Source organism: Lepidochelys kempii, chromosome 18 (genome assembly GCF_965140265.1).
Source record: "Lepidochelys kempii isolate rLepKem1 chromosome 18, rLepKem1.hap2, whole genome shotgun sequence".
In the NCBI taxonomy this organism is placed as follows: domain Eukaryota; kingdom Metazoa; phylum Chordata; order Testudines; family Cheloniidae; genus Lepidochelys; species Lepidochelys kempii.
The window spans coordinates 13,085,527-13,104,577 of NC_133273.1; the positions used below are offsets into that span (position 1 = coordinate 13,085,527).

The 19,051-nt window shown below is 48.5% G+C and overlaps 2 protein-coding genes across 5 annotated transcripts in view; one reads left to right on the forward strand and one right to left on the reverse strand.

Moving 5' to 3' along the window:
* Positions 1-5,125: 5,125 nt before the first annotated feature.
* On the reverse strand, positions 5,126-12,709 carry UBIAD1 (UbiA prenyltransferase domain containing 1). Of its 2 annotated transcripts, none has more exons than XM_073316894.1 (3): positions 12,589-12,709; positions 10,823-11,388; positions 5,126-8,909 (listed from the first exon to the last, which is right to left on the reverse strand). In XM_073316894.1, the coding sequence occupies exons 2-3, from the start codon at positions 11,343-11,345 to the stop codon at positions 8,422-8,424; spliced, it is 1,011 nt and encodes a 336-aa protein (XP_073172995.1). In that variant the 5' UTR covers positions 11,346-11,388; positions 12,589-12,709; the 3' UTR covers positions 5,126-8,421. The 2 variants fall into 2 exon arrangements, with proteins under 2 accessions (XP_073172995.1, XP_073172994.1); XM_073316893.1 differs by lacking the exon at positions 12,589-12,709 and adding an exon at positions 11,773-11,903.
* Positions 12,710-13,063: 354 nt separating this feature from the next.
* Positions 13,064-19,051, forward strand: part of MTOR (mechanistic target of rapamycin kinase) — a 106,030-nt gene continuing 100,042 nt past the window's right edge. For 2 of the 3 annotated variants that reach the window (XM_073316890.1, XM_073316891.1), the window contains exons 1-6: positions 13,064-13,143; positions 14,659-14,821; positions 15,168-15,276; positions 16,594-16,826; positions 17,186-17,386; positions 18,188-18,322. In XM_073316890.1, the coding sequence (XP_073172991.1) occupies positions 14,702-14,821; positions 15,168-15,276; positions 16,594-16,826; positions 17,186-17,386; positions 18,188-18,322 (798 nt within the window). In that variant the 5' untranslated portion in view covers positions 13,064-13,143; positions 14,659-14,701. Of the gene's footprint in view, positions 13,144-14,658; positions 14,822-15,167; positions 15,277-16,593; positions 16,827-17,185; positions 17,387-18,187; positions 18,323-19,051 lie in introns of those variants that run through there. The other variant, XM_073316892.1, reaches the window with a different exon arrangement.

Genomic DNA, 19,051 nt, shown 5'->3' on the forward strand with positions numbered 1-19,051 from the left:
GGACCAGGAGTTGCTGAGTACATTTTGGAGGACAACACAAACTAATCTCAAATGTCTAAGATGAGGGGTTTGACTTAAGATATGCATCACAGAAAGGGTGGCAGGTATTTCCTATGCTTCACTAGCTCAGTACTTTCCTGTCCTGGAGACATGTTACCCGAAACACTGCTGCAAGGACACGAAGCATCAGCTTCAGATCCAAGAGCCTTGGAGTTAAGGCTTAAATTCCTCCCTAAATTCATTGGAATAAGCCTAGCTCGTGTAGCTCATACAATGTGCTAAAGCATCCCCACCATCTCAGTGCAGAGGTGCTAACAGGAGTCAGTGCTGGTAGAGCTGGCAGCTTGGGTAGTTAGCACAGAGTTTGGGCGCAGGCATCAGACCCTTCAAATGAATTGAGATTTCTGTGATCTGCTCAAAATAAAGGGGAAAACATCTGACACCTGTTCAAACACACAGAGATGCATCTCTTCAAACCACCAGCCACTAACAGCTCCCAAAGATTTAGACTTTGACTAGATCTATACTGCAAACATTTGCTGGCACAGCTATGTAACTCGGGTGTGATGAGGCATGATCTGCTGTATCGGCAAAAGGCACAGTGAGTGTAGATGAGGTTATACCAGCAAGGATGTCCTTCTGCTTGCTGGAATAAGCTATACTACCAAAAGCTTAACTGCGTCTGCACTCTGAGCTCTTGACCAGTATAGCACACCAGTACTGCTAGATCAGCAAAGCCCTCCTTGTGAAGAGCTGGTCTGCATTAGAGTTGACTTCTACTCAATGCTCCTAAAGTAGAGTCCATCCACACTTCATTTGAACCTTATGGACACAGCAAATTCTAAGTAAAGGGTTTATCTATGCTAGAGGTTTTTAGTGCAAGTTAACTGATAGCCAATGGGTTTGTACATGCTAATCTGGACTCCACAAATGCGTGTGTCTGGGAACAAATGTTTGTGGAGTGCACAGACCTAGCACATACAAACGTGTTAGCACACTTGAGTTCACCAGCAATCAGTGAACTCAATTTAAAAAAGACTTTAGTGTAAATGAACCCCTAGTGGCAAAAGTAGTGCAAACCCTATTCCTGAATTCCTGTTCTCTTCAGCCATCTCCTTACAGCCATTGCATGGTTAGCCTGCCCGGTGGCACATTTGATTTTTCTGGCCCCTCCCAATACTTAAGTCATGCCTTTATGGGGGCTGTTTCTCCAGATGCCCATGAAATTAATGAGAAGATTCAAGCCACTAATATTGTTTTTTAAAAAATGCTTCCTATCTCCATTCCTTTCGCTTTGTATAGTTTAGTTGGCATCCATATTCACTTCTTGCATTCTGTAGCTGACCTAGTCATAACAGCAATGACCGGTGCAGAATCCAGCTACTGTGGGGATGGTGGCCATATAGTTACCTAGACAGTTCAAGGAAAAAGAAACCAAATATGCTCTCTGCTTGCTTCCCATCAGTCTTGGGCCTAGTAAGGTTCTGTTTTATAAGTCATTTAAACCTCTCCCAATAGGAATTATTGTATTGCACATACAGTGATTAATACACAGTAAGAAGATGTTCTGTAAATGGTATTACAGCAGAAGTTCTATTAAACTTGGTCTTTCACCAACCCTTCTCTGGAAAAAAGCAAAGTCATTGGTGAGAGACAGGAGCAGAAAGGTCCCGATCCTGACCCCAATGAAAGGGCTCATCTGTATGATGCAGTTAGATTGGTTTAACTTAAGGTGTGATCTTAAACCCTGTGCAAGAGGCTGTGTAGACAGTCTTCAGTTTAAACTAGGATTTTTTCAGTTTATCTTAAATCCATTAGGAATGGGTTTAAGCCCACTGTAGTAGTAGAATTGTAGCAAGCCCCCAGTTTAACTAAACCCATGCAAGTCGAATGTAGATGAGGCCTTAGTCCGTGACAAAACTCCCAGTAACTTTCAAGACAGCAGTATCAGGCCCATATTCACAAGCAGGTGGATGGACAGATAAGTAAGCTTGGACAAGTTAGATTTTTATCAGTAAATGTTGGTAAAAGTCGATTTCACCATACACAGACAAACCGACAATACGTATTTCCATAGATGATCACCTAAATTTACAGATAGGCAAAGAACGAAAAATACTGTTTGAGAATTTCTTAGAGAGTTATTTGAGGGTATATGTTTTGTATATTTTACATGTGATGTTGATAATGTGTGTTTTACTGGTTTTTGAATTTCAATGGCTGCTATCATTAAATAATTATTGTGCGGCTCCCTACCATTGTCTTACCCCCCATAATTTCCTGCAACCATGAACATTTAAATCAGTAAAAATTAAAGAGTGCTTAAAACCCATAATGTTGCACAACTGGATATCAGTCAAAATTATTAAAAAAAAATAGAAATCTGCCAAGCCTAATAGATAAGGTACGCACACATTTTTTGCTGTCTTAGGAGCAACGTGGACAAAAATCTAGCCCCCCATGCTTAGAAGCGTGTAAAACGTCACGGGCTCAGACTTTGCTAAGTTCAACCTCAGGCACACAGTCACATCTGCCTGAGGAGCAAAGACCTTCTAACGAAAAGGATGACAAGCCACCACTGATGGAGGAAGGTGCCTGACAGCTCTTTATTACAGAGCAGAGCAGTCTCATTTCAAGGCCATTAGAGGATTAAATAACCTTGCAGGGAGGCGGGGGGAGGAACTCAGTCAGCAATCTAGCTATTAAAAACAAAAGAATTAGGAAGAAGAGCCTTCTTCTACCTGCTTAGTGACTCCATAGGTCAGGCCTACACTACAGACCTATATCAGTTAGCTAAGTTGCTTAGAGGTGTGAAAATCCACACCTCTGAGCGACAGTTATACCAACCTAACCCCCCATATAGACAGTGCTCTGTCAACGGGAGAGCTTTTCCTGTCGACATAGCTACTGCCTTTTGGGGAGGTGGATTAACTACACCAACCCATCTCCCATCGGCATAGGAGCATCTTCACTTAAGCGTTACAATGGTGCGGCTGCACTGGTGCAGCGTTTTAAGTGTAGACCTGCCCACGGGGAGTACTATTTCCTCCAAGACAGAGCTGAGCTGCAAGCCCCAGCATGGGCTGAGAAGGATATGATGCCACAACCTTCTTGTAAAAAAGTTAGGTTTGCCCACACATGATCATTAAAGACCCAGAAAGGGGTGAATTCACAATTCAGAGGCAGATCAAATGGTGCCAGAGATAAGTCAGTGAATGTGGGTGAAACTTTAACCGAGCTAGCGAAAGTGAGTGTGATACCATGGGGCTGTCACCAGGCTAAGAGGGCTGGAGATCAGGGGTGAAGTAGAGACAGTAGCCAACAGGAGAAAAAACAGTCTCCACCCCAGCTACAAATCTGCCTTCTGCCCCAGGCAGGTAAATTACACCCTGATCCCCACTGTTTAGAAACACCTTTTCATTTGGCCCAGCATCCACAAAGCACTTCATGATCCCTCACAATGACAGAGGCAATAGTAAAGCTTAGCATTAATAGTGCTTTGCATCTTCCTAGTGCTGTACACAGAGCAAGCCTCCAAACAGCCCTTTGAAAGACATCAGGCAGATTAGCCCCTTTTCATATCTAAGGGAAGCAACTGCAAAGAGTTGTGCCTAGAATTACACAGCAAATCAGCACCAGTATGCAGTTCTTACTCTTCGTCCCAAACTCCTTCTACACCATGCTGTCTCTTGAGGCCTAAATAAGGGATCAGCCCGCGCCTTTTATAATCTGCTAAAACAGTTATTTATAGGCTGCGAAGTCAGACTGTGAATCACTCCAAAGCATTTAACAGTGGCATTATGCTGCAGGTAAAAACGTTAGTCCCTTGGGGCAGTTTTCCCTGCCACAAGGGTTTATAGCTCCTGGGCTCTGCTGCAGATACATGTAACAAAGGATGGAACTTGGAGGCACTTTAAACCAGAATCCACAAAAGGAAAAATATAAAATATAAATGAACAAATTCCCCCTATCCCACAGACCTCCCATTCTGGCCATAGCCCTGCATCCCAATAGCTTCAGCCCTGTGTAAATGAGAGAGCAAGGCAACCAGGCAGGAGAAATATGATTTGAGTGGCAAAATAAGACTGAAGAGGCTCAAACTTTCCTGTGCACTAGGCAGGCATTAGTGACCACAGCTACTCCAGAAAGCTTCCCAATAATCCTTTACCCTGGTTTATGGCCCAGATGAAACACCGGTGGGGGCAGCATGCTGCCAAGGACCTGCGGCGCAAATGCAACCATCTAAAAAGTTGCAAGGAAGTCAGGAGTCTGGACTCTGACACAGGAAAAGCAGGAGAACACCCATGTATTGATAATCAAGTTTATCTTTATTAAAAAGACAAAGTTCAATTGAAGTATGTCTCAGAATTACAAATGCTCAGGCTCAACAGTGCCCTGCATAGAAAGGTGTATTCCAAAGAAGACTCTGATAGATTAGATCACCAAAACCTATTAACGTCTGCCCTAAAACATACGTTTGCCCTTTCAATTGAACGGATTATCCCTCGACATACAAGGACAGGGCTGCCTGGTTCACAAGAGGGCTCTTACGGTCAAAGGAGCCTACCGCATGCATACCTAGGGTGTGTGCTTTCCAGTGCTTCCACTCCAAAGCTGTGCAGAGGAGTGTCCATAGGAAACATGTTCTCCCAGAAGACCACTCTGATCCAAGCCCAGAAACACAACACGGAGCCATATAAAATGATTAACCATGGCTTGTTAAAAATGGAACGTTTATAGACACTTCACTGAACCACTACCTGGGCGAGAGGAGAGGTCAGGAGGCCATTTAATATATAAGATGGCCAGATGTGCTACAGGTCTGCTCAGCTCCCAGCAGAGACTCAGCATGCAGCAATACAGCTTATTGCAAGTGGCCTGATCAAAACTGAAAAGGCCTATGATCAGAAGAGGTGCTGGACACCCAATATCCTCAGCGCAGACCCTGTAACACAAGACAGGTTGCCTTAGGGTTTGTCTATATGGAAAGTTTTACCAGTGATGCTAGTATAAATCCCCATCTGGACATACAAGCATGGCTTTTGTTTAGCTTAGATCCTGTCCCAAGCAACATAAATAAAACCAAGAAGGGGCCTCTCATACCAGAATAAGATCATACACATGGTGCAATACTGGTATAACTTTATTGGTTTAAATTCACAACTTGTATTATACCAAAAAGATCTTCCCATATAAGTAAGGCCTGAGAAGCAGAATGCCTGAGAAAATACCCAGCACAGCACTTCTTACTTTCAAAGCTCTTTATCAAATGACATTAACCCCACAACACCCAGTGAGGTAGGCAACAGTAAGCACCATTTTATAGGTGGAAAAACCAAGGCACAGAGAAATTAAGTGGCTTGCCCAAGGCCACTGGGGGCAAACAAAGGAGATGGTTATGATTATAATCCAGGCGTTTCCAGCTCCCTTACCATCCACAGAGCACCCCACACCCCCAAGACTTCCAAAGTCTGCTGTGTATGCTTCTGGTTATGAATGGAAGCAGTCTGGACACGTTTTCTTCTAATCCCTGCATCTGTAAATCACTTCGAGCGCCCAAGGAAATTGTGCTACGAACGCATGAAACGGGTCACCTCTCACTCCAGCTCTGTAGCAATAGCACTGGTCTTTCCCACTAGCAGGCAGACTTTCTAACCAGGAGTCTTTTCCCTTTTTGTAAGGAAGGGATCAACCGTAGTGTTATGTGTTGCTGTTCCACTGAGGGCCATTTCCTAGACTCTTCACCCTCCTTCACCATAAGAGCTACAGCTCTCGAATTTCTTATTCACATTCTGCCTGTCAGAAGCAACATGGCTTAGGATACATGCATAAAAAATTGCCACATCAACCCCCATTAAACTATAGCTATGCAAGAGCTAGACATATTATCATAACAAACAAGAATAGGGCACAGGATGTATCTGCTGAGAGACCAACAAACAATACAACCCTGGGATTAATTGGATCAACCCATTCCATCTTGCAGAATGGGCTCTGTTAGGAAATAGTTCTCTCTACCACTGGGGTTGATTTCGCCATCACTTCCACTCCTCAGTCTCTGAGACAGCATGTGCTTGGCAGAAGACAGAGTTGGTTCTTTGACAAATGCTCATCACTAGCCCGCTGGAGCTCTAAGCCAGCAACCGAAAACAAGAAGTGTACATTCACCCAGAAAATCATTGCCAAGTATTGCTAGATGCTGCTCTCCCTCCAGCAGAGATCAACCTGTTCTGACTGGGTTTCTATCCAAAGCCAAGTTCTCTACTGTACAAAGCAGCAGACTGGCTGCTTAAATCAGTCTTGCCTTGTAGTTTTCCCTGGGCAGCCTGGAAAGACAGTCTAATCCAGGCATCGCCTTATTTTAATAACTGAACCTGAGCCTGGTGAAAGCTGTCACCTGCCTGCTGAGATTGCTTCTGAGTAACCGAGTACAGCTGTGAAGCAATCACAACGGGCAGCTAAGTCACCAGAAACCATTTGAACACTTTGTTGCCACCTAAATAACATCTCTGTGCCAGTTCCATTTTATAGTTGTCATAATCCCTCCATTACATGCAGCACTGAACAGCAGCCACCAGTCTCAGGTGAATAACCTCTCATTGTCACAACACGCCCAAGGTGGATATGCAGCACTGCACACCCTGCTGGACTTTACTGATCGTAACTAAAAGGCTCGTTGTGCCCTGGTTAACATCCTCCCCTCTGGCTCAGGAACACTGTGCTCCTGGCAGTTGGAGTTCTAGAACAAGGTCCAGATCAATTCAATCTGGACATTTCAAGGGAGTCCTGCAAAGAGCTTTTACATCAACACTTGCCATTTCACGCAGGGAACAAAAATATTTCCCAATGAAGAACAGGGTTCAGTGACCATGGGAAAATATGAGAGAGCCAAATTCACCCTGTTGTGCCCTAATGGAGTCAATGGAGTATCCCCATAGCTGTGTTTGGCTCTGCGTGTTTCACACCACTATCTGTTGTGAGGAACAGCACTCATCCAGAAGGCTATATTAGTATCCTTACAGGAGAGCAGGGATTGGAGTGGAAGGATATGCAGGAAGAATATCCAGTATCAATGAGGATATCATCCTGAGGAGTGATCTAGAACATCAAAACTGACCATTGCATCACAGGAGTCATCAAAACCTTGGTCCCCACTGGAAATGGGAATAGGAACCTATCAGCGAGAAGAAGAATTCACTATCCTGATGTCTGTGCAAAGTCATGGCAGAAATTCAGACTCCTTTTTACAATGCCCCCATCTTTCTCCCTTGCTGCCACCAGCTTTCCTTACAATAGGGTGACAAGTGACTTTAAGTAGACAACAGATATGGAGGATGACAATTAGAAAATGCTTCGCTATTAGAGACTTGGCTACCACAGCGTCTGTTAGTCAATATCCATCTGTCTACAGAGCTTTGTCACCCTGCCTGACAGCTTCTTTTAACACTTTTTTAACACTTCTTCTTTTAAGAAGAGCCTTTCGTCTCAGGTAGACGGGTCTGGGCATGAGAAAATTTTAACAAGAACAGAACTTTTCATCCTACCAAGTCTTGTGAGCTTCTTAGCTGTACAACTTGCAGTTCTGGCCCCCAGCTACTTAAAGAGGGAGGAGTGGAAGTTCACTGTTTTTGGCTTAAAGCTCAGTGCAATGGACCAGCTGTGTTCCATTTCAGCACCTATATACCACTGCAATGGGTGCTTTAGAAATGCCTAGGTAGAGAGGAACTAGCAGTGGGAGCATCAGAAGCTGCTGTCTTCCATAACTCAGCAGTTCTTAATGGACACCCCATGCCCCATTTCATATAGCCAGGACATCTGGAAGTGTATACTCAAGATTTGGCAAAGGGGTGGGAGGGGGAGGAACCAGACCAGGTGGTGAAGATGAAGTTGAACAGGAGAGGAGGGAAGTAGCAGCATCTGTTTTACTGTGCTGCTGACAAAAATAAAGCATTCAGTGGTAACTTGCACATGCTACAGCATAGGAGTGGAGCTGCTGAATCCCCTTCATGTTGCGTGGGGATGATTCACAGATCAGGGGAAGGGAGAGTTCAAATTTAAGGTTCAACCCTACTCCTATTGAAGTTAATAGCGAAAGTCCCTTTGAATTCAATGGCAGTAGCATCAAGTCCTTGAAATGTCTGTCTGCTCACATGATGAATTGCAATAAGCACCGAGAGAACACCAGAGCCACATGGTCAATTCAACCCTCTTCCCAGAGAAGAGCTTCCTAAGACACCATCGGAAGTCTCTAGTACAAGAGAAACCGCTTATCTCAACAAGACCAAAGCCCATAAAATTCACATGGGGTCACTGGCTCGAGTCAGCCTTCTTGCTTTGGCCACCATCCATAACAAACCTCCCACTTGCACCCTGAGCTCAGGCACTAACACTCAAGTCATGGGGCTACAGCAGCTCTCGCCATTACAGTTTGGGCAGCGTGCCTGCTGGTGCCAGTATAATACCAAAAACATAGAAGAGCCCCAGCAGGAGGTTGAGCTTGGCTGTCCGCTGGGGAATTTTGCTGAAGCTCTGGCTCCGGAACTGCCTCTCCAGTGAAAAGGCCATAGGAATGGTGAGTAGTGGCAGCGCCATGCTGATGGTGTAACGTGTGGCCAAGACGCAGAAAATCAGGTAGGGCAGGAAGAGCAGTGTGTTGTAGAGCATGTAGGAAAACGTGGGGCCGATGAGGATAGCCAGGGTGACAATGCCTGCCTGCCGGTCAGACTCCATGTCCCGTGTGTTGTTGCTGTGCAGGATGGCCTCAGTGCTGAGGGCTAGTGGGACAGCATAGAGCAGGGGTGAGACAGACAGATAGCCAACCTGCACTGCATGGGCAAACATGACAGCCAGGGGCCCAAACGTGATGAGGATCACCAAGTCGCCAAGTGCAACATATTTAAATCCAATTCCTGTGGCAAGAAACAAGAGGAAAACAAGTGTTACCAAGTGAAATTCACTTTATGGAGGACAATAGATGTTACTCAAACAGATCAGCAGCACCTAAAAAATGCTGTAAAACAGCCAACACAAAACACAGCTAGGGCAGGGCTACACACATGCTCTTTTATTGCCCCAGAACTGATTATTATTCTCCCTTTCCAAAGATAATAAAGCAAACATGTCTGCAATTCTCCAGTCTCAACCAGTGAGCAAAGATTAAGGGGCAGATTCATTACCCATCTGGAATACCTTATTCCACAAGCAGTCACACTGAAGTCCATGGGATTACACATGCAGTAAAGTGCTACCCAATGGCAAAAAACAGTGAGGTGGCAAAATTTGCAGATGATACAAAATTACTAAAGATAGTTAAGACCCAGGCAGACTGTGAAGAGCTACAAAAGGATCTCTCAAAACTGGGTGATTGGGCAACAAAATGGCAGATTTCAGAGTAGCAGCCATGTTAGTCTGTATCCGCAAAAAGAAAAGGTGTACTTGTGGCACCTTAGAGACTAACAAATTTGAAATTTAATGTTGATAAATACAAAGTAATGCACACTGGAAAGCATAATCCCAACTATACATATAAAATGATGGGGTCTAAATTAGCTGTTACCACTCAAGAGAGAGATCTTGGAATCATTGGATAGTTGTCGGAAAACATCCACTCAATATGCAGCGGCAGTCAAAAAAGTGAACAGAATGCTGGGAATAATTAAGAAACGGACAGATAATAGGAAGAAAATATCATGTTGTCTCTCTATAAATCCATGGTATGCTCACATCTTGAATACTGCATGCAGATGTGGTTGCCCCATCTCAAAAAAAGATATATTGGAATTAGAAAAGGTTCAGAAAAGGGCAACAAAAATGATTAGGGGTATGGAATGGCTTCCGTCTGAGGAGAGATTAATAAAACTGGGACTTTTCAGCTTGGAAAAGAGACAGCTAAAGGGAGATATGATTGAGGTCTATAAAAATCATGACTGGTGTGGAGAAAGTAGGTATGAGAAGTAGTAAACAACACTTCCTTAACACAAAAAGTAGGGTTCACCAAATGAAATTAATAGGCAGCAGGTTTAAAACAAATAAAAGGAAGTATTTCTTCACACAATGCACAGTCAACCTGTGGAACTCCTTGCCAGAGGATGTTGTGAAGGCCAAGACCCCATAACAGGGTTCAAAAAAAGAACTAGATGAATTCATGGAGGATAGGCCCATCAATGGCTATTAACCAGGATGGGCAGGAATGGTGTCCCTAGCCTCTGTTTGCCAAGAAGCTGGGAATGAGCGACAGGGGATGGATCACTTGATGATTACCTGTTCTGTTCATTCCCTCTGGGACACCTGGCATTGGCCACTGTCGGAAGACAGGATACTGGGCTAGATGGACCTTTGGTCTGACCCAGTAGGCCCATTCTTATGTTCCTATGAGTACAGATGTTAGAATCTGGCCCTGAACACATGCAACCATCAAGTTAAACTATCAGCTGCTACATCTTTCAAATGATATCCTCCAAGCCCTAGAAATTGCTTAATCTTATCTATAGCAACACACTGGGTGTTTCTTGAACCACCCAGCAGCAGAACTGAAGAAGCAAAACACATTTTATCTTCATAAGTCCCATAAAAAAATTTCACGTTCCTACTCTACATCAGTGTTACTCATTAATTTTGGGTGCATTTCTTAAAACACCTCTTTAGTTTACTTTTCAGTTTAAACTAGATCTGGCTAATAACAAATGAGGAACTGTTCAGATAATACAAACTCAGCTCCATCCATGGAGAAGAGAACACAGATAATGAACCAAAGCAGCTGACATACACCAGATGTACATTTCACACACAATTCCTGCCTCAGAGTATGAAGTACAGTCCTTACCTCCAGTATAAAGGAAGGAGCTGGAAAGTCCCCCAAAGTAGATCAGGGCCAGGTGCTCCAGCTTGAGAGTGGAGAGACAGTAGAGGCAGGCAGCACAGATACAGCCCAGGGTATAGAGGAAGACCCCAAACCGGACCACATCCTGAGGCTCCAAGATCTGGTCCACCAATGTCCGGTCATCACTCTTCTTGTGGTCAATGCCCTTGGAGAAGTCATAGTAGGTATTAACCAAGTTACCTGCTCCATGCACAGCCAGCACAGCCACTGCACTGCCCACTAGCAGCCCTGGGTCTAGGGATCCATGGGACCGATAGGCTAGGGCACTGCCCAGGGCTACTGGGGTCAGAGAGGCGCTGAAGCTCCAGGGCCGCAGGGCCAGAACGTAGGCGGCACATTTCTGCCTCCAGGTGCCTGGGCGGCTCTTGGCAGAGCTGGGCAGCCCGATGCCCAGCTCCCCCACGTCACCGCCTCTGGGGCTCTCAGCGCTGATGCTGATCTTCTCACTCCGAGCCTCAGACTCCATGCTCCTCACGCGGCTGACTCAGGAGAAGGCGCCGGTGGCAGACCTGGGAAAGGAGGGGGAGTTTGCATCAGGAAAGGGAAAGCCCCGGGGGCCTCGCCAGGGACACACCCAGCCCCGGGGAGAGCCGCCGGCGACACCCGCGACGCGAACCGCGGCAGCGGCGACCCCCCAGCGAAGGGGCCCCACGGCGCGGAGAGCGAGGGGCGGGTCCCCTCCCATGCCGGGCACCGGCGGAGAAGCGGGGTCCTTCCCCGGCTTCCTCCTCTCCGTGCGGCGCCTCAGCCCCCGCGACCTCCGCATCCCCTGATGGAGGGAAAGGCCCCCGGGTAGGGGGAGCACCCCGGGCGGGGCGCGGCGGCGGCTCCCAGCCCCGGGCGGGGCGGACTCTGCTCTCCCGTCGCATGGGGCGGCTCCGGGGCCCCCTCACCTGCTGCGGAGCCGGGTCCCGGGGAGGCCTCTCCGGCTCCGCTCACGAGCGAGCCGGCTCTCGCGGGACCCCGGCCGCCAGCCCGCGTGGGCCCCAGCCAGGGCCGGCCCCTCCGGAAACAAGGGCGCTGCTCGCCAAGGTTCCGCTTGCTGAGGGGAGCCCTGGGCCGGGGCGGGGGAGCAGCCGGGTGGGGCCCAGGGGGAAGGATAGGGAAGAGCCCCAGAATACGAGTAATACCCGGAGGGGGGGGGGTGCCTTCCCGTAGGGTCACTCAGCCAGTCCGTGGCAGAGCTGTGGATTGAACCCAGGAGTCCTGAGCCCCATCCCCCTTCTTCAACCCCAGAGAATAGACTCCCCTGTCCCCAGCCCTGCGACCCTGGCGTTCGGGGTGCTGCATGCACACGCCGCCCCATAGACTCCTGCAAACGGACGAGCCTATCCCTGCCACGGCTTGCAAGGTCAGAGCCTGACCCGCTCTGAGCCTCCGTTTCCCCAATCTGCAAAATGGGGATAACAATCCACAGGGATTAATATGTGGGGGCGACTCAGATCATCTGGTAAGAAGTGCCACAGGGAAAGCCTGGAAAGTTAATCTGAGCCACTGTTATTAAATTATCAATTAATATTTAACTATTAGTGAATATTAACATCTAATCATTAGTATCAATAACAAGTCTGCTTATATGAACCCTTAACCATTCATATTACCGGTAAATCATAGACGTTGAATGTTTTGTGTCGATTATCATCGCTAATAGCTATTTTCCACTGTTAGGCAAAGTAGGGGTCACAGAAGTGGCTAGCTTCTATACGTACCATTACGGTAACAGAGCCTTTCTTCTGCCCTTGGTGCTCTTCAGGACAGGCTGCACCCAGAGCAGTCGAGAAGCTGGAGGGGATAGAAGGACCAAGCGTTCACGCGGCGAAAAATTCCTACCGTCTCAATAGTTTTTTTTTAAAAAAAAAAAAATCAATTTCCGCATGCGCACAACGCCGTGCAGCTTCAGAGAGGGCGGAAGCAATGTGGCTTTCCAAAGGCGGGGCAAGCTCTGAATTCTAAGCAATCGTGCAGCGCCCAACTTCTCATTGGCGCAGCTATGTGTCAGTAAATCACCATATGTCCTTTGATTGGTCAATACCGACCGCACCCGCCCCCGGCAGTTATTTGGGGGTGGGGACACGCTCCTCTAGGAACCCCTCCTCACTCCTAAAGCTATTGGCTGCCCCACCCGCTGGTCACATTCCCCTCAGCGCCGATTGGTTAGCGCGTCTTCGCCGGCCCGGCGACAGCAGTGGGGGAGGGGAAACGCGGGGGCCCAAGCTGGGGAGCCGGTCGTAAGGGGGCCGGCGCGGCTGGGCCGGCCGGAGGCGGTGAGTGCTGGGGCCCCGATCCGGCGCCGGGAGGGGATCCCCCCCTCCCCCTCAGTAGGGACACCCCGGCCTGGCTCCCCAGTGCGGGGCCTATGGAGGCTGCGTCCCCTTCCCCGCGCCTTCGCCGGCCGGGCTGGCTCAGGCCCCCCGGCAGCCTCAGCCCCGGCAGCGGGGATGGGGGCTGCCCTGGGGGCTTGCCCGGTGAGCCGAGCCGCGCTGGCAGGGGGCCTCCCGCGGGTCCCTCCCCCGGCCACCCCCCCGGCCGCAGCACGGGAGGTGCCCGACTCCCCTCGGGCTAGCGCCCGCCGCTGCCCACTCCCTTCCCGTGCCCCAGGCGGAGCGGTGCCCGGAGCTGTCAGCCAGGCCGGCGGCCGCCGCTCCACCCCCGGGGCCTCCCCGCCCTGGGCCGGGCAGTGGGTGGCGGGGACCCTGGCCTTGGGTCTGCCCCGGCTTTCCCAGCGCGGCTCGTTGAATCTGTGCCCCCCACTGATGCAGGCAAGGCCTCTGCCCTGGGCGGTGCGCGCAGGCCCTGCTTGCCCTGGATAGACAGGATGCGATCGCCCCTTTGCCCGGCTCCTTGCGAACGCGTTTCCCTCACCAGGGCAGAAGAGGCCTGTTTAGGCTACTCTTCCAGCCTGGGGAGCTGATCCTGGCTTCTCCGGGAGATGCTGGTAGCAGGAAAGATCCCACACTATCTCCTGATTCCTCAGGGGCATCCGCTGTACCCCGGGATTTTAATGAGGCGGAGTAGTGGCAAGTGAGGAATAGGAACCCAGGACTCCTCGGGTTCTAGGCCTAGTTCCGCCCCTCACCTGCTGTTTGCCTTGCAGCAACGTACTTGAAGACCCCTGCGTCGGTTTCCTCCTTTCTAAAATGGTTATTTTTAAACTTTAAAAAAAAAAAAAGTGCACCCATCAAGATGGTCTCTACACATGTACAACATTAAATATCCCATTACAATGGCTGTTGCTGGCACAAATACGCATTGGAGGTTATAGCGCTTACCAGCCCCTAGGAGCGTTGAGGCTTGTAAAGAACTTTGAGGTTCTTGGATGAAAGGGGTTGTAGAGGAGCAAACTGAAGTAACGACATCGACATGCACACCAAGCGGTCCTTACCCTCCTTGTCACTTTGCTTGACTGGGAACGCCTCTGAAGCACAAGCCCGTCTTGGTATTTGGGCATGGATTTGATTTGGGCATGTCACATGTGCCCATGAACGCTTTGTGCTGAGAGTGCAGGAGTCAGGAGGCTGAGCTGGGGCTGGTTTGTTTAGGGTGCGCTGAAGGACCGTGCGAGCCAGAACTCTTGAAAGCTGCCTAGGTCTGTGGAATCCAAGGAGCCTGTACCCCTGTCATATATCTGATGGGGTTCTGTAGCTATTATGCCATCTGAAAGCCCTCTGTTTCTCATGAGATGTATATTTGGGAGCAGTAAATTGGAGCCATGTGGTGGATGGAGCTGTGATTGGCTTCTGTACTAGCTAAAAGCCATAAACAGGTTTTCTCTTCTAAAGGATCCACTGGACTTGATGCCCCAAGTCCTGACTCGCCGCCATCATGTCCAGCACCGTGTCCATCCTTCAGCAATTTGCCAGCGGGCTGAAGAGCCGCAATGAAGAAATCAGGGCAAAAGCCGCCAAGGACTTGCAGCATTATGTCACCATGGAGCTCCGTGAGGTGAGTGCTGCAGATATGGGAGCAGCAGCTTTTAGCTGGGGAGACACGTTTGTGCCATTTGGCTAGGGAGTGAGGTGTGTCGCTAGGATGCTTGGGGCGGTAGAGATTTGGGATGCTGAGGTAGGTACTAGAGTGGGATGGGCACAAGCAGGCACCAGAAAGGGGCTGGGTTAACCGGGCAGGGGCACAGGCAGCAGATGTAATTGCTTCCTCTGGGTTTGGATCCCACAGTTAATTTACTGCCTTTGAGTTTGGGAGCCCTGAAAAGTGGTGTTGCCCTTCTTTATCTGGGGCATATGTAGTGGAGGAGAGGTGGTAAATTGATCTGAATTTGTTACCTGTGCAGATGAGCCAGGAGGAATCTACCCGCTTCTACGATCAGCTGAATCACCACATATTTGAACTGGTCTCTAGCTCTGATGCAAATGAGAGGAAAGGAGGCATTCTGGCTATAGGTGAGTGAAGGACTTCAGCGCCTCTGGTGAACTTCCCCTTCACATTGCTGTTCTATCGGGACAGATTGGCAAGAGAACTCTGTGCTCACAAGAGATGCGCGGTATATTTAAGAGAGTTCAGTGCACTGAGTGTGTATGGAATATAGAGCTCTTTTGAAATTCTGACCGTAGGTGTCATAATGGGAGCTGCTGGATGCTGAGCACTTCTGAAAATCTGGCCCTTTTGGTGCCTCCTTGGAAACTGAGCACTTGAAAATCTGACCCCAATGTGTGTGCTGAGCACTTGAAAATCTGGCCCTGAGCTCTTCTGAAAATACTTCTCATCGTGTCCAGTTTTACTGGTGGTCACAAGAGGCAAAGCCTCTGGACTCCCTGTTGCCTGAGAACATTCATTCTTTTTTGTTTAAAGTCACCTGGCTCAAGGGCAGCAGCCCCCATCCCTGTGGAGGGATCTAAATGGCTTTTGCCTTCATTTTGTTTAGCGTCTCCCTCATTTGCCCTGTTGTGCTTTCATTCTTACATGGCAAAGCTTCCCAAATGCTGTGACGCACAAGGATGCAGGTAACTTGTATAAAAACACACCCTTCCAACAAAATACCCCGTATCCTTAGCATTTGCCTTTTGTTAACGACGCAGAAACTGCTTGTGGGTTGATTTCACCAGCCATAACCAAACCAACCCCAAGGTGTCTGGAGGTGGTGGAAGTAACTTAGGAAAAGAAATCTTTGTTGACCGCATCTGATTTCGAAGCCGACAGTATCACTTTAAAATTGTTTCTGTGAATTTAGTGCTGTTGAAAGGTGCCGGATTGACAACCCTGGACACTGATGGCCTCTTTATCTACAGAGCAGGCACAACCCAGGCACCAGCAGAGCAAACTTCAGCCACACTGCCCTCTGTCAGTGTGCCTCAACTTTGACCTGGAGGGACAATCGCGAGGGGTGAAGGAGCATTCAGTCTCTTTAGTCCGTTCAGTCCTTGGCGCCTCTACTGAGACTCTCAAGAAGGGGGCCAGTTGTAGTGGTTGCATGTGGATGCCTGTCGATTGGGAATGGGCCCACGATCCCAGGGTGGAAAAGCTGTGACCTGTGGAAAGGACTTGATAAACTTCCCTGTTTACTAAACAAATTCTGACTTTAAAAGGCTGGTGACCCTTTCCTACTGCTTGATTTCTCTGGTGGATTTTTGGTTTAGGAAGAGAGAATGGGAGTCTCTAAAGAATGGATAGGGAATGCTAACTCTTCTCCAGGGACTACCCTACTGTCGGGCAAGCTGACTCAGTGACAGAGCTTTCACTCCTGTTCTCCCTCTCCCCAGCGAGCCTTATCGGCGTTGAGGGAGGCAATGCCACCCGCATCGGCAGGTTTGCCAATTACCTTCGGAACCTCCTCCCCTCCAATGATCCTGTTGTCATGGAGATGGCGTCCAAGGCCATCGGGCGCCTTGCTCTGGCAGGTGATACCTTCACGGCGGAATATGTGGAGTTCGAGGTGAAACGGGCTCTGGAGTGGCTGGGAGCTGATAGGAATGAAGGTCGAAGACACGCGGCTGTACGTACTCCTCTTCAGCCTTCCTGGGAAAGGGCTGGCTGCTCATGAGTAGTGGTGATGGGAGCGATGTATATAGATGGGCAGATGCAGTGAATGAGAGCTGCCAGGGACTGGAATGGCTACAATTGTATATCTGAGAAGCTGTGATGCTGGCTAGCTGGTCTGCCATAAACCGTGTTCATTATGAAAGTCTTTTGGGACCAACCAAGAATGAGGCCCCATTATGCTAGGCATTGTACAAATGCAGAGCAGATAGTCCTTGCCCCCCAAACGCTTACAGACTAAACAGACACAGGGAAGGGGTCAGTCTCTGAATTCCAATCTGTGCCTAACGCCACCATCTCTCTCCCTCTCTCCAGGTTCTGGTCCTACGTGAGCTGGCGATCAGCGTGCCCACCTTCTTCTTCCAGCAGGTGCAGCCGTTCTTCGATAACATCTTTGTTGCTGTGTGGGATCCCAAGCAGGCCATCCGAGAGGGAGCCGTGTCTGCCTTACGAGCCTGCCTTATCCTCACCACCCAGCGGGAGCCAAAAGAGATGCAGAAGCCACAGTGGTACAGAGTAAGGAAATAATCCCTTAATCTTGGAACAGCTTTCCTCCAGAGTTCAGAAAAGCTTCAGCGTCCACGCCAAAAGCCAAGAGACTGATCCCCATATGTCAGTAGGTGTTGGCCTCTCTCAATCAGGATTGAAAATGGTTTGGCCTCTAGAGCATGCTGAACCAAACTGTTTACACTACCCTCTACAAAAGTGTGTGAGACACTCCATTCCACCAGGGATCTACTGTACTTTCTGTAACTTGTTGCCAAGAGTAGAACAGAATGCTCAGTAGTTAGGACACATGCAGATTTTCTAGGTTCTGCTACCTCAAAGTATCTTCAGCATCAGTGATCAAAGAGCCCGTCAGCAATGGCAAGGTTACAACACTGCAGCCAGGGGTTGTTCTTATTTGACAGTGTGGAGTTCTAAATCCACAGGTGAGGCTTGAACAATGCGATCAAACTACTTTGACACAGTGAGACCTGAGCACACGTTATACTGGCAACATGACCAGGGTGCTAAGTACTGAAAGGCCTCAACACACATTTCACATAATCCCCATGTGCACTGTGGTAATGGTGTGCTTTTAAGAGAGGATGGAAGATGCAGGTCTCCTTGTCCACTCCTTCTGTTGAAAACAGGTTGGTTGCCAGAGTAGACTGGGTCAGAACTATCCAGCGCTCCATTCTAGTGTCGATCAGCTGAGGTTTTAGCCGTTCCTGGGACTTATGGGCTCCCAGTAACTACTGACTTGCTGTATTCCCTTGTTCTACATTGGTGGGGGACTTGGTCTCTGTTAAGGCTGCTATTATCTATCTTCAGCACACATACGAAGAGGCAGAGAGAGGTTTTGATGAGACTTTGGCCAAGGAGAAGGGTATGAATCGTGACGACCGAATCCATGGTGCCTTACTGATCCTCAATGAATTAGTGAGAATCAGCAGCATGGAGGGCGAGGTGAGTAACTTATCAAGATGGCAACCAGTCTGGTGCTATGGTTGGCTGAACGGAGGTGTCTCCTCATTCAGTTTAATAAAGTGGGGCAGATGCGACTAATCCACTTGGGTTGGAAATGGGTTGATCGAGCTGGAGAAGTTCACAAGCAACTGGGGTCTAGGGCATTTCATTGTCACAAACACAGTGGCAAAGTGAAGGGAATTAGTCGAACAGTAACAAATGTTTAGGGACAGGAGGGTTCATTCATGATGGAAAGTGACATTAAATAGCTTTAAGAGACAACTGGATGTGTAGGGCAGCAAGTACAGATATTTGTGGGATATAAGCACAAAGGAAAGAGAGGAATTGTGCAGGGTGTTATAGGAGGGTATAGCCAGAGAAAGTGGGAACACTTCCTGGCAGTAAATTAAATGAGAGGTTGGGCAGTCTCCCAAGGGAAAAGAAAGGGTGAAAACCCAATTGCTTGGGACTTTTAAAATTAGATTAGAAAAAGCACTAGAGAATGTCCTTCAGGGAACAATTCTGCCTCCGTCCCTTGGGATGGACAAGGTGCGTGAATAGGTCTCTCTCCCTCTTTAGTTTCAATTACTCCTCCACAATCTTTTCCCAGTTGTAGCTTCAAACCTTTCTTGCGTTATGCTGTGCCCTGTGACCGTATGTGGTAGGACAGATACCTCACTATCTGTTCTATGTGTGTGCTATAGGATGGTCGCCTGATAGGTTCTAACC